Source organism: Zalophus californianus, chromosome 13, assembly GCF_009762305.2.
Source record: "Zalophus californianus isolate mZalCal1 chromosome 13, mZalCal1.pri.v2, whole genome shotgun sequence".
NCBI classification, from domain to species: Eukaryota; Metazoa; Chordata; class Mammalia; order Carnivora; family Otariidae; genus Zalophus; species Zalophus californianus.
The window spans coordinates 76,588,644-76,604,749 of record NC_045607.1 but is presented as its reverse complement, the minus strand read 5'-3'; the positions used below and the strand labels follow the sequence as shown (position 1 = coordinate 76,604,749).

General features: G+C 35.7%; 1 protein-coding gene across 1 annotated transcript in view; it reads left to right on the top strand.

Moving 5' to 3' along the window:
- Window positions 1-16,106, top strand: part of VPS13A (vacuolar protein sorting 13 homolog A) — a 270,154-nt gene that overhangs the window by 106,317 nt on the left and 147,731 nt on the right. Inside the window, 1 exon segment of the mRNA XM_035723481.1 lies at window positions 3,578-3,716. Within this exon segment, the coding sequence (XP_035579374.1) occupies window positions 3,578-3,716 (139 nt within the window).

Sequence of the window (16,106 nt, the reverse complement as noted above, 5' to 3'; positions counted from 1 at the left end):
CTTAACTGACTGAGCCACTCAGACACCCCTCTCTGCCCATTTTTTAATTGGATTGTTTGTTTTTTTTGGTGTCAGGTTGTAGAAATTCTTTATATATTTGACATTAACCCATTATCGGATATATTATTTGCAAGTATCTTCTCCCATTCAGTAGGTTGCCTTTTCATTTTGTTGATGGTTTCCTTTGCTTTGCGAAAGCTTTTTATTTCGATGTAGTCTCAGTAGTTTATTTTTGCTTTTGTTTCATGTGCCTGAGGAGAGATACTTAGAAAAGTGTTGCTGAGGCTGATGTACAAGAGATTACTGTCTGTTTTCTCTTAGGATTTTTATAGTTTTAGGTCTCAAGAAGTGGAAACTTAGATCCACAGAAAACCTGCGTGCAGATGTTTATAGTAGTTTTATTTACACTTTCATATAAAGCTTATACACATAAATTTTATATTTCAGTTTTATAGCCCAGACTTGTAAGCAACCAAGATGTCAGTCAATAGGTGACAAACTGTAGCATATCAAACAATGAAATATTATTCACTGCTAAAAGGAAATAAGCTGTCAGGTCATGGAAAGATGTAGAGAAACGTTAAATGCATATTACCAAGTGAAAGATGCCAGTCTGAAAAGGCTACATATTGTATGATTTCAACTAGGTGACTTCTGGAAAAGGCAAAACTATGGACACAGTTAAAAAAATCAGTGCTTGCCAGGGCTTGAAGGTGGTAGGGGAGGGATGAATAATTGAAGCCCAGGGGATTTTTAGGGCAGTGAAAATACTTTACATGATATACTTTAGATGATATAATGATTAATACATATCATTATGCACTTGACCAGACCCACAGAATGTACAACGCCAATAGTGAATAGTAATGTAAACTGTGGACTTTGGTGATTATGATATGTCAGTGTAGGTTCATCAGTTTCAACAAATGTACCATTCTGGTTGGGAATGTTTTTAATGATGGAGGCAATGCATGGGTAGATGCAGGGGTATTTAAAAAAAAAAAAAATCTCCTTTCAACTTTTCTATGACCCTTATTTGTAGATGACATGAAACTATACATAGAAAACCCTAAAGATTCCACCAAAAAAACCATTAGAATAAATGAATTCAGTAAACTTGCAGATAATTAATATACAGAAATCTATTGCATTTTGATACACTAAGAACAAAGTGCAGAAAGAGAAATTAAGAAAAAAATGCAATTAACAATTGCACCAAAAAGAATAAAATACCTAAGAATAAACATAACCAAGGAAGGGAAAGACCTGTACTCTGAAAACTATAATTATTGGTGAAAGAAATTGAAGACACCAACAGATGGAAAGCTATCCATGCTCATTGTTTGGAAGAATTGATATCATTAGATGTCCATACAACCCAAAGCAATCTACAGATTCAATACAATCCCTATCAAAATATCAATAGCATTGTTCACTGAACTAGAACAAATAATCCTAAAATCTGTATTGAACCACAAAAGACCCTGAATAGCCAAAGCAGTCTTGAAAAAGAAGAATAAAGCTGGAGATAACACCATCTCAGATTTCAAGATATACTTCAAAGCTGTAATAAAGCAGTATGGTGCTGGCACAAAAATACATACATTGATCAGTGGAACAGAATAGAGCACCCAGAGATAAACCCAGATCTATATGGTCAGTTATAAAAAGGCAAGGATATACAATGAGGAGAAGACAGTCTCTTCAAAAAATGGTGCTGAGAAAACTGGACAGCTACATGCAAAAGAATGAAACTGGACCACTTTCTTACAGCATGCACAAAAATGAGGTCAAAATGAATTAAAGACCTAAGTATGAGACCGAAAACCATAAAAATCCTAAAAGAAAACATAGTGATCTCTTGCACATCAGCCTTAGCAACACTTTTCTAGATTAGTCTTAAATTTTTTGAAGAGAGTATCTGCTTCATTGTATTATCTTTTCTCCATTGTCAAAGACCAGTAGGCTGTATTTATAGAAGTCTACTCCTGGGCTCTCTATTCTGACCATTGATACCTTTGTTCTATTGCCAATACCAGTATCTTGCTTACTGTAGCTTTATAGTAAGCCTTGAGGTCAGGGAGTGTCAATCCTCTATCCTTGTTCTTCTCCTTTAATATTATGTTAGCTCTTCTAGATCTTTTACCTCTCCATTTAAACTTCAGAGTCATTTTGTCAATATTCATTAAGTAGTTGGCTGGGATTTTGACTTTCATTGCATTGAGTCTATGAATCATTTTAGGAAGAACTAATATCTTGAGAATATTGAATTTTAATATCCACAAATAAATATGGAGTATCTCTTTATATTCATTTCTTCTTTGATTGCATTCATCAGAATTTTGCAGTTACCTCTGTATAGATCTTGTATATATTTTGTTAGATTTATACCCAAGTATTACATTTTTTGGGTGCTAATATAAATGGTATTATTTTTAATTTTTAAATTCTATTTGTCCATTCTATGTAGGAAAGCAGTTAATTGACTGTTGCATACCAGCCTTGTATTATGCAACCTTGGTATAAGGGCTTATTAGTTCTTGGAGTCCTTTTTTTTCTTTTCTTTTTAGATATTCTGTATAGATGATCATGTCATCTGTGAACAGAATCTGTATACCTTTTATTTCCTTTTCTCTTCCTTTTGGATTGGCAGAAACTTCCAGTACGGTGTTGAAAAGGAATGATCAGAGAGACCTCTTTGCTTTGTACCTAATCTTAGTGGGAAAACTGAGCTTCTTACCATTAAATACGATAGCTGTAGGTTTTTTTGTTGATACTCCTTATCAAGTTGAGGAAGCTCACCTTTATTCTAGTTCATTGAGAGTTTTTATCATGAATAGGTGTTGGATTTTGCCATGCATCAATTTATATGATCATGTAATTTTTCTTCAGTCAGATCTGACTTTTAAACATAAGTTAGATATATTATCTCTTAGAGAAGTTATTTGACCTTGCTAAGCATTAGTTTCCTGTTAGGAAGCATGTATATATGGGAACTTATAAAAAACAAATTGGTTGTCTACCTTATAGGTTGTGAGAACTTATGATAATGCATATCAGTGCTTTCCTTGATGCCTATCATGTAATAAATAATAATTATTAATTGTCAGCTGTATTTGGTAAATAATAAAGGGATAATAAACATAATAACATTAGAAGATAAATCTCTGAGGTGCCTGGGTGGCTCAGTCAGTTAAATGTCTGCCTTCGGCTCAGGTCATAATCCAGGGTCCTGGGATCGAGTCCCACATCAGGCTCCCTGCTCATTGGGGAGCCTGCTTCTCCCTCTACCTCTCCCCCGCCCATGCTCGCTCTCTCTCTTTCAAAAATAAATAAAATCTAAAAAAAAAAAAAATCAAAAATAATGAGGTTAGTTCACCTAATGAGATGGGTCGGTAAGGCCAAATAGAAATTTGAATGGAGATTGTGAAATGTCTTATGGACTATGGATAATTTTTTGAGCTTAAAATTGCATTCTGTTATTTTTGGATATATTAAGGGGAACAATTGTGTTTTTAATTAGTATACTTAAATCAGAATGAAGTTTGCTTTAAATGATTCCTGTTTTTTGGAACAGATTCAAGATTTTTGGAAAGTTACCACTGATTTCTTTACGAATCTCAGATAAAAAACTGCAAGGAATTTTGGAATTGATTGAAAGCATTCCGAAACCCACACCTGCAACTGAAACATATGCCCCTGCCAAACCATTTCAGGTAATGTTTTTGCAAAATTGATAAAAGTACAAATTAAAGAAACTTGACAACTTTACCCACAAATTTTGGGTAAAAGAATTTAATTCATTTTCAGGAGAAAAAATTACAATTTAGGGATACCTGGGTGGCTCAATTGGTTAAGCATCCGACTTGATCTCAGCTCAGGTCTTGATCGCAGGATTGTGAGTTCAGGCCCCACAATGGGCTCTGCTAGACATGGAGCCTGCTTTAAGAAAAAAATTGGGGCACCTGGGTGTCTCAGTTGGTTAAGTGTCCAACTCTTGATTTCGGTTCAGGTCATGATCTCAGGGTTGTGAGATTGAGCCCTGCATGGGCTCAGTTGGGCCTGCGCTGGGCCTGGAGCCTGTTTAAGATTCTTCTCTCTCCCTCTCTCTGCTGCCTTCCCCACCCCGTGTTACTCTCCCCCTCTAAAAAAAAATTTTTTTTTTTTTTACATTGTAAAAGAGAAAATGATGAAAGAGTAAAAGGTGCAAATAGTAAAGAAAGTTATGTGATAAGTCTGCTTTTCTTCACTTTGTCTGGCTTGCAGTCACTGTCCTTATTGGTAACACTGTTAACCACTTCTCTAGTTTTCCAAAAATGTTTATGGCATATACTATGGCATGCTCATGTGTGTATATATACATATGTACTCTTAAGTTCTTAAAATTTACACAAATTGTATCATTATACTTACTGTTCTGAATCTGTATTTTTTCACCATTATCATATTTTATATACCTTAGAGATATCTTCATATTAGCACGTATAAATCTATCTTTTACTTTCAGAGCAATATAGTATTGAATTGTGCAAGTGTACCATCATTTGCCTAACATAATCCCCTTTTGATGAACATTGATATTGTTATGAGTGCTCACAGTTATAACCTACTGCTTTCAGCTTCCTTGTACATATATTTGGGTATATTTTTATCCACTGGATAAATTTGTAAAAGTGGAATTGCTCAGTGAATTTTACATTTTCATGAATTTTGCCAAATTTTCTTTTTTAAATTGAGTACTAATCTATAGTCCCACCAGTAGTAAATGAGTGTTTGTTTCTCTGTTCTCATTAGTTGTATTAACAATTTAAAATTTATTAAATGAAAAGTTATATTCTGGTTTTGATTTGCATTTACAAGAAACATAGGACTTCTGTTCATAAGTTTAGTGGGTGTTTGACTTTCTGTTTTTGAAAACTATGTCTTGTGCTGTGTTGTGGAAGGAAATTTTTGCTTTTTGTCCTTTACAAATATTTTTTGGTCTTTTCTTGGATTCATTTATTTTTGGCATGCCAAAGCTTTTGCTTTTTACATACTCAAAGTTATTAAGGTGTGATGCCTGGGTGACTCAGTTGGTTAAGCGTCTACCTTCGGCTCAGGTTATGATCCCAGGGTCCTGGGCTCAAGCCCCCCATCTGTTGGGAATCACTGCTCAGCGGGGAGCCTGCTTCTCCCTCTGCCTGCCTCTCTCTCCCTCTCTTTCTCTCTCTCTGACAAATAAATTGAAATCTTGGGGGGGAAAAAAAAAGTTAAGGTTTTCCTTTATGATTTCTGTTTTTCTTAATTTCAAAAATAAAATACCCATTGTGGCAACTGGGTGGCTCAGTTGGTTAAGCATCTACCTTCAGCTCAGGTCAGTGATCTCATCCTGGGGTCGAGTCCTGCATCAGGCTCCTTGCTCAGCGGGGAGTCTGCTTCTCCTTCTCCCTCTGCCTCTTTCCACTCTCCCCACCTTGTGCTCTTTCTCTCAAATAAATAAATAAAATCTTTTAAAAAAATTCACTCGTTTTTCTCCTTTTTAAAATTTTTATTTCTATTCACATTTAACTTTTTTTCTTTTGAAATAATTTCAAACTTATAGAAAAATTGTAAAAATAGTATAAGGAACTTCATCAAACCCTGTGAGAGTAAGTTGCTGACATGTTGTACCATAACCCTGAAAACAGTAGTGTTTTGTAATATTTTTTCATAATCTGTTGCTGAGCTTTTAGTTAACAGTTTCTTTTGAAGAGCAGTTTTTAAGTTTTGATGAAATCCACTTTGTCAGTATTTTCTTTTATGGATGAAACTTTTTATATCCTATCTCTGAAATCTCTGCTTAACACAAGATCAAGGTTTTTCCTGTGTTTTATTCTAGAAATTTTGTAGTTTTAGGTTTTATGATCCGTGATCCATTTTATGTTAAATGTTTATGCGGTGCATGTGATGAATTACTGTTTGTACATTTGTATTTTTAGTTATTTCAGTTTCATTTGTTGAAAATACTTTCTGTCTCCAAGGAGTTGAGCCTGTTTTTTGGCCCTTTTCTACTCCAGTGATATTCCTTTGATTTTTATCCATCCTTTTGCTGATATTGTAATGTCTTATTTACTACATGGCTTCGTGGTAAATATTATGTATGTATGTATGTATATCCTTTTTCAGATGTTAAGGAGAATTTTTCTGGGACTGTCTTGTGAGTCTGGTTCTTCCATCAGTTTTATGCTATGTTGACGGCATCTCTGAGTCCTTTCTGGCATAATATATATTGTATTTTACATTTTTATGTATGTTTTCTTCTTAAATGCTTCTAAGTTTAAGAGAAAGTACTTGGGTAAACGTTAGGTTCATTCATAGTTACCACTGAAGCCTAAAAGGACTCTTTTCTCTCCCAACCCCTGGACTTAATCTTTATATCAAAATACTGTTGAACCTATGATCTATACTGATGTTCTTTTTAAAATCAAATGCCTATATAAAAATAGGCTGAGAATAACTGTGTAATACGTCTTATACTGAATTTCTCTTATGTGTCAGGCCACACATTTGGCTAAGGATTACTACATAAGGTCATCTCTTAATTATTTATATTCAGCACCTAGCCCAACTCTAGATTTTGCATATTTTTATCTTTAATCCTTATCACAACCCAGCAAGTTAAGTATTAACAGTTATTATTTTGCCCAGGAAACAGACTCTTAGGTTAAATACTTCGCTAAGATGATAAAGTTTGTAGCTTTTAGCTTGCAGAGCCTAATTTTAAGTTCAGGTTTCTTTTTCTCTCTTGAAACAAATATGTAGCCCTACAGCTGACATTTTTTTTGCTGTTTTCATGCTGCTTTCTATATAAATGACATCCTAACCTGCAGGGGCTTTATTTTCCACTTTTTCCCAGTTTCCTAAGAAAGTTCAGTACAAAACACTAGATCATTCCTAAGAGTTTTAATTTAACTTGAAGGGGTTTTCATAGGTCAGATAAAGAAAAGTTTTTTAAACAAAGAATCAGCCCTTCACAAGTCTGAAAGATTTTAACACCTAAATATCTCTTGAAGCTGGATGTTCCTGTCCACTTCGTATAATAGATTTTACTTTTCTTAATTTTTATTTCAGCTTTATTAAGGTACAATTGACAAATAAAACTATAAAATATTAATGTGTACTTTGTGGTGGTTTAGTATATGTATATGTTGTGAAAGAATTTCACTTGTCTAGTTAATTAACACATCCATTACTTCACATATTTGTTTTTGGTGAGAACATTTAGTTCTACTCTTAGCAGATTCCTGTTATTCAATACAGTGTTGTTGACTGTAGTCACATTTTACATTAGATCCTTAGCCTTACTCATCTCAAAGCTGAAAGTTTGTATCCTTTTACTAACTGCTCCCTATTTCCTCCACCCTACAGCCCCTGGCAACCACTTCTCTACTCTGTTGCTATGAGTTTGACCTTTTGTGGTTAGGTTCCACATATAAATGGTACTATGCAGTATCTTTCAGTCCAGTTTATTTCACTTAGCATCATGCCCTCAGGTTCCAATCATGTTGTCACAAATGGCAGGATTTCCTTCTTTCTCATGGTTGAGTAATTTACATTATTTAAATAAATATATGTGTGTATATGCTTATATATTGTATATAAATGCCATGCTTTTATGCATTCAAATGTTTGATGGACACTTAGGGTAGTTTCCCACATCTTGGCTATTGTGAATAATGGTGCAGTGAATATGGGAGTGCAATCTCTCTTTGATATCCTGTTTTCATTTCCTTTGGAAAACCAGTGAGATTGTTGGATCACATGGTAGTTCTAATTTTAATTTTCTGAGGAAACTCCCCGCTATTTCCTTGGTGGCTGCACCAATTTATATTCCCACCAACAGTGCACAGGAGTTCCTTTCTCTCTACATCCTCTCCAATACTTGTTACCTGTTGTCTTTTTTTTTTTTTTTTCAACTTTTTTGAAGATTTTATTTATTTAGGGGCACCTGGGTGGCTCAGTCGTTAAGCGTCTACCTTCGGTTCAGGTTATGATCCCAGGGTCGTGGGATCGAGCCCCACATCGGGCTCCCTGCTCAGCGGGAAGCCTGCTTCTCCCTCTCCCACTCCCCCTGCTTGTGTTCCCTCTCTGTCTGACAAATAAATAAATAGAATCTTTAAAAAAAAAAAAAGATTTTATTTATTCATGAGAGACAGAGCAGGGAGTCTGATGTGGGGCTCCATCCCAGGAATCTGGGATCACGACCTGAGCCAAAGGCAGATGCTTAACCGACTGAGCCACCCAGGTGCCCTTTTTACAGGTTTAAAAACTTTTTATTTGAATATTAAAAATTGTGCATTCCAGTAATTAAAATCATTTGAACATAAAAATGGCACTATGGTTAAACCCCGTAAACTCCATTTTACAGCCTGTTAAGATGCCTTGGACCAGCTTGGTTTTTACTCTAGATTTCACTGTCATCCCACCCAGCATCTTCCTTCACCACCATGCAAGTCTTTTCCTTTCCTGCCAGCCAGCTGGCAGATGGGAGTGGCAGACCCAGCCTTGTTGTCAGTAGTTCTCAATTCTTTGATGTGAAAAGGATGCAGTATAGTCATTTAAATTCGATCCAACTCTTTGCATGTTACAAAGTTAAACAGCTTAAAGAAGTAAAATAAGACAGTGCTTGTAAATGTACAGTGCGTATTGACGGCACATGCCTCATTATGATTCTCTTGCTTGCTTCTGTTCATTTGTTTCTCTTGTATTTCTGTCTTCTTCATTATCGATGTATTGAATTTCTCAATATCATCCATATCAGGTTTGTCAGACATGGAAGAGGAAGCAGAGTGTGGTGCACAAGCAAATGAAGTCTGTGCAGTAGCCGCCTGGGTCTGTTGTCCTTTTGATCATGGCCATCCTAACAGATATCGGCTGATATCTCATCATTGTTTTGATTTGCATTTCCCTTATTAGATGTTGGGCATCTTTTCATGTGTCTGTGGACCATTTGTATGTCTTCTGTGGATAATGTCCATTTCTTTCTTCTAACTTTTTTATTTGAATTGTTTGTTTTGCTGAGTTGAATGAATTCTTTATATATTTTGGATATTAATCCTTTATCACATCTATTATTTGCATATATTTCCTCCCATTCAGTTCATTGCCTTTTCATTTGTTGATAGGTTCCCTTGCTGTGCAGAAGTTTTTTAGTTTGAGGTGGTCCCACTTATTTTTGCTTTTGTTGCCTTTGCTTTTGATGTCAGATCCAAAAAATCATTGCCAAGATTGCTATCAAGGAGCTTACCTGCCTCTGTTTTCTTCTAGAAGGTTTATGGCTTCAGGTCTTCCATTCAAGTCTGTAATCCATTTTAAGTTGATTTTGTGTATAAGATAGGAGTCCAGTTTTATTCTTTTGCATGTGGCTGTCCAGTTTCCCCAGCACCATTTGTTGAAGAAACTATCCTTTCCTTGTTGTATATTCTTGGTTCCTTTGCCAAAAATTGATTGTTAATGCTTGGGTTTATTTCTGGCCTCTCATTTCTGTTCCATTGATTTATGGATCTGTTTTTGTTTTGGTGCTGTACTGTTTTGATTACCTTAGCTTTGTAATAGAGCTTGAAGTTAGGAAGTGTGATGCCTCCAGCTTTGTTCTTCTTTCTCAAGATTGCTTTGGCTGTTCAGGGTCATACAAATGTTAGGATTATTTTTTCCACGTGTGTGTAATACACCACTGGACTTTGATAGAGATGGCATTGAATCTGAAGATTGCTCTGAGTAGTGTGAACTTTTTAACAATACTACTTTTTGCAATCCTTAAGCGTGAAATATCTTTCCATTTGTGTCTTCAGTTTCTTTCATCAATGTTTTATAGTTTTCAGAGTACAGATTTTTCACCTCTTTGATTAAATTTATTCATAGGTATTCTTTTTGATACAGTTAAAAATGGTAACTCTTAATCTCAGGAAAGAAACTGAGTGTTACTGGAGTGGTTGGGGGTGGGAGGGATGGGGTGGCTGGGTGATAGATATTGGGGAGGGTATGTGCTACGGTGAGCGCTGTGAATTGTGCAAGACTGTTGAATCACAGATCTGTACTTCTGAAACAAATAATGCAACATATTTTGAGAAAAAAGAAAAAGAAGAAGATAACAGGAGAGGAAGAAAAGGGGAGTATGTCAGAGGGGGAGACGAACCATGAGAGATGATGGACTCTGAAAAACAAACTGAGGGTTCTAGAGGGGAGGGGGGTAGGGGGATGGGTTAGCCTGGTGATGGGCATTGAGGAGGGCACGTTCTGCATGGAGCACTGGGTGTTATGAACAAACAATGAATCATGGAACACTGCACCAGAAACTAATGATGTAATATATGGTGATTAACATAACAATAAAAAATTAAAAAAAATGGTAACTCTTGAAATCAGATAATGTGACATCTAGATTGTTTTCTTTTTTTTTTTTTTTCGTTGTTTTGACTTGTTTTTTTTTTTTTTTTTAAAGATTTTATTTATTTATTTGAGAGAGAGAATGAGAGACAGAGAGCATGAGAGGGAGGAGGGTGAGAAGGAGAAGCCGACTCTCTGCTGAGCAGGGAGCCCGATGCGGGACTCGATCCCGGGACTCCAGGACCATGACCCGAGCCGAAGGCAGTCGCTTAACCAACTGAGCCACCCAGGCGCCCCTAGATTGTTTTCTTTTCCCAAATAGTTTCCACTAGTTCTTTCCCTATAATTTTTAGAATCAGCTTTTCAGTTCTACAAAAAAATTCTGCAGGGATTTTCATGGTGATTTTATTGTATTATCAATTTGGGAAGAATTGACATTTTAACAATATTGAATCTTTCAGTCCATCAACATGATATATCTTCTCATTTTTTTAGGTCTATTTAAGTTTTTTCATAAATATTTTGTAGTTGAAATATATATGTGCTTCACATATTTAGTTCTGTATCCTCTGAAAATCCACATATTGAAGCCTTAACCCTAGTACTTCAGAATGTCACTGTATTTGGAGATAGGGTCTTAAAAAGTGGTTAAGTTAATATGAGGCCATTAGAGTGGGACCTAATGCAGTCATTCTGGCATCTTCATAAGAAGTAGAAATTCAGACACAGAAAAAGACACCAGAGATGCACATGTACACAGAAAACACCATGGGGGGGGACACAACAAGGAGGTGGACATCTGCAAGCCTAGAAGAGAGGCCTCAGTTAGAACAAATTATGTCAACACCTTGATCTTGGACTTCTTATCCTCCCAAAATGTGAGAAAATAAATTTCTGTTGTTTAAGCCCTCCAGTTTATGGAGTTTTGTTACGACAACCCTTGCAAACTAATATAGCTTTTGGTACCAGAAAGTGAGGTGGTATTATAATAAATATGTTGTAGTGGGTTTAGAACTAGGTAATAAGTAGAGTGTGAAAGAGTTTTGAGGCAAGATGATCCTTGTTATAAAGTGGGAAAAAACTTGGCTGGATTATTTTCTAGTGTGGAACAATGTAAGTAATGAACTTGGATATTTAATTGAGATTTCTAAGCAAACTGTTCAAGACATGGTCTTATTTTTTCCTAATTGCTTATACTAAAATGCAAGAAAAGATACATTTTTAAGAAGGATTTGTTAAGCAAATCAATAACAGATCTTAAAGATTTGGAAAGTGCTCAGCCTATCCATATGGCAAAAAATGGGAAAGTGTGTTACAGAGATAAAACCAAGGGCATTTGCACAAAACACTTGATAAAGGACTTAAGGGTGTGACTCAGTGGCTCTAATCCATCATCTCAGCCGAAGCCAGGAATAGAGATGGGGCTGTACCAGCTGAAGTACTGCCAGCGTAGACTAAAGAGGGCAGAGTCAGGACAAAATGAAGAAGATCCGTTGAAGTTCGGGGATACTACAGGGTGGAACAGAAGGGCCATCCACCTGGGAACATGCTTTATTCTTCAGTAAAAGGGAAAAGAATAATCCCGAAGGCTATTCTCAATGGACTCAAAAGGTATGGGTTTTGGGGGATAAAGTTCCCTCCTGGATTTCTAAGAATGGTGCCACTTTCTCAGTTTCAGTGGGTCAAGCTGCTACTACCCATGACCTTAGTGGCAGGAGTGTAGTTAGTCTTACCTTATTAGGAATAATAATAGCTGTAGATTTTTCCTACATGTTATTTCCCAGGTTGAGGGAGGTACTCTTTTATTCTAGTTAGCTGATAGTTTTATTTGTGTCAGGAATATTTGTAGCATTTTATGTAATGCTTTTGCTGCATCTGTTGTAATCATTCAGTTTTCTTCTTATTCTTTTAATATGATGAAATACTTGATTCTTGAATGTTAAACTAGCCTTGCATTCCTAATATAAACCTCCTTTGCTCAGGATACTTTTAGTACATTGTTGGATTTATTTGCTAATTTTTTGTTGAGGATTTTTGTAGTTATGTTCATATAGGATCCTGGTTTATACTTGTTACGTGTTTGCATATGATATCAGAGGAAGTCCAGCCTTGTAAAATGAATTGGAAAAGGTTTCCCCCATTTCTTATTTTATGAGATTTTTTTTTGTAAAGAGTAGATACTATTTCTGTCTTAAATACCAGTGAAGCCATCTGTGCCTAGAATTTCTTTACTGAAAGATTTTCAAATTGTTTCATTTTCACAGGACTGTTTACAGTGTCAGTTTATTCTTGCATGACCTTTATAAGATTTTGTCTGTTAAGGAATTTGTTCATTTCATCCACGATGTTGAATATGGAAGTAATGTTGTTCCTAATATGTCCTTATCCTTCAGATGACTTCAGGATCCATAATGATATTCATTTGTTATCTAGCACTTTTCAGATCCAGAATTTCTCCTTGAGTTCTTCTTAAAATTTGTCTCTTCATTGTTGTTTTCTCTTTGTTGTGACATCGTTGTTGGGATTTTCTTTAGCTCTTTCTCCGTGGTCCTTTTCAGCTTTCTGAGCATATTTGAGGCATTAAAAAAAAAAAAAATCCTTTTGTAGTAAATCCAGTGCCTTACTTCCTCCTGAATCGTGTCTGCTAATTTTGTATGTGAATGGGCTGTCCTTGCTTTTTCTTTGCATAGATTGTCCTGTTTTGTAATCAGACAAAGGAATTATGAGAAAACTATAGAGATGTACATCATTAACATAGATGCAAAAATCCTTAACAAATACTACAACCAAATAGTATGACATATAAAAAGGATAATAAACTATAACCAAATGCATTTACCTTATGAAAGCAAAAATGGTTCACCAGTCAGTGCTATTAATCATATTCATGGACTAAAGGAGAAAAAGTATATGATCATCTCAATAGAAGAGGAAAAAGTATTGACAAAACCCAACAATTATGATAAAAACTTTTTAAAAAATTTATTTGAGAGAGCGAGCGAGCAATAGAGAGACCAAGCAGGGGGAGGGGCAGAGGGAGAGAGAAGCAGACTCTCTGCTGACCGGGAACCCGACTAGGGGCTCGATCCCAGGACCCTAGCATCACAGCCTGAGCTGAAGGCAGATGCTTAACCCACTGAGCCACCAAGGTGCTGCGATGATTAAAAACTCTTAACAAACGGGGAATAAAAGAGTTTCTTCAACATGGTAAGGGACATCTAGGAAAAACCTATAGTTAGTATTGTACTTAATTTGAGAAAGACTGAATGCTTTCCCCGTAAGATCTGGAATAGTTCAAGAATTCCTTTTCTTACCACTTCTATTCAAGTTGATAGTGAATGTTCTAGCTTTTGCAAATAAATCAAAAAGACAGGATTAGAAAGAAAAAGTAAAACTATCTTTATTTGCAGATGAAGTGATCATTCATGCAGAAAGTCCTAAGGAATGTAGAAAAATAACACTAGTAATAGCAAGTTTGCAAGATACGTTATCAGTGTAAATAATTGTTTCTAAAAATGAAAAATATTCCATTCATCACAACATTAAAAAGGGCTAAATACTTAAGAAAAGATTAACAAAAGAAGTACAAAACCTGAGGGGGTGGAGGAGGAGAAGGAGACCTGGATTTCATCTGGTCCCAAGAATTCAGCTGGAGAGGGATCAAACCATTCTGAACACCTACGAATTCAACAGGAGATTGAAGAAAAGAATAGCAGCAACTCTCTGAACAGAAACGTGACCACTTCCTGGAAGACATGTGGAAGAATCACACTTCCCTACTCTTTTGAAATTGAACATGGCTGTGTGATCTGGCAGGTTTTTACCATGAAGACAAAGAGAAGAGGACTCAATGAAAGTAAAGGAATAAATCAGGGACCAGGAGCAATGGGGATGTTGTTTAACAGGTCCACCAAGTCACAGGCAAAACTCCGACTTCTGACAGGGTTTCTGCCTTTGGATTTTGGCTTCTGTTCCAATCTTTCAGCATGGGACTCCTGGGAGGGAATATCTCGGAAAACTTCAGAAAACCATAAAAAGTCTTACTGGAAACCCTTGCCTTCCATCTACTTCTGAGATTAAGAATCATAGAAATAGACTGACAATGAGAACAAAGTGAAGCCATCAAACAGCAAAACTGGTCAGTGTATGATAATTTATAATTTATGCATAGATTTTTATCATATCTAATGGTAACTATAAAGAACACATTGTGAGAAAAGTTTTCAGGAGGGAATAAATCTGTAGAACTTGACTACTTGCCAAGGTATTACGAAGATAAATTATTGACTAAAAAGAACAGAACTGAATAGAATCCATTTGGCTTTGTTTAAATACTTTTCCTCCTGATATATTGTCTTCTAAACTGGAAATAAAAATCTCTAAAAATGTAGATAAAATTTAACTTCTGGGTGAGGTGTACTTAATTTAGATGTACCTTAGCTTTTACCCAAAAATGTTAATCTGTTCTTTTCATCTGATCCTGCCATGTACACATTGGTCAAGTAAAAGAGAAAAGATATGCCTGAATATGATATTCAGGAAATAACTTGACCCATTAATATACTTGCATTTTTTAAGGTTTTCTTGGTGTATAATGACTTGTTGCAATTTTTAAGCTAATGTCCTCTGATTGGTAAAAACTACTATTGTGAATCTCATTTTCTTTTCTTCCTTGATTAAAACTTATGCAGGTGGGGTGCCTGGGTGGTTAAGTGACCAACTCATGATTTTGGCTCAGGTCATGATCTCAGGGTTGTGAGACTGAGCTCCACACTCAGCATGAAGTCTGCTTGAGATTCCCTCTCCCTCTGCCCCTCCTGTCCCTGCCCTGCTTGTGTGCATTCTCTCTCTCAAATAAATACATTAAAAAAAAAAAATACAAAACCTGTAAACCTAAAACTGCAAAACATTCCTGAAAACAAAGAAAGCCTCAACAGTGGAATGATATGCGTAGTCAAGGATTGGAGGCCTGACCTCATTGAGTTGGCAGTCTTCTCCAAACTCTGTAGATTTCTCACAACCTCAATCAGAATACAGAAGATTTCTCTCCTGGAAATTAACAAGCTAATTATAAAGTATATACAGTATGTAAAGGACACATATTAGCTAAAACCCTTTATTTTTAATGTGAATTCCAGTATTGTTAACATACAGTGTTACATTCATTTCAGGTTGTACAATATAGTGATTCAGCACTTCCCTATATTACTCCCTGTTCTTCCAAGATGAGTGTACTCTTAACCCCCTTCATCTATTTCACCCATCCCCCCTCCCCAATTAACCATCTGTTTGTTCTCTGTAGTTCTGTAGTTCAGAGTCTGTTTTTTGGTTTGTTTCTTTTCCTTTGTTTCTTAAATTCCACATGTGAATGAAATTACCTGGTATTTGTCTTTTCTCTGGCTTATTTCACTTAGCACCCTACTCTCTGGATCTATCCATGTTGTTGCAAATGGCAAGATTTCATTCTTTATTACGGTTGAATAATACTGCATTGCATGTATATACCACATCTTCGACGGACACTTAGGTTGCTTCCATAATTTTAGCCAAATCAATTTTGGATAAGAATAATGTTAAAGGTTTTCTAATATTGGATTTCAAGGTTTATTTTATAGCTACTTTACTAAAGAAAGTGGTTTTGTTTGGTATGAGACTAGACATACAGATCAATGAAGTAGAATAAAGCCTGGATATAAATGTACAGTATAATTAACCATTAACACGGTTAATATATATATTTGATTTCATACAAAGATGCCAAC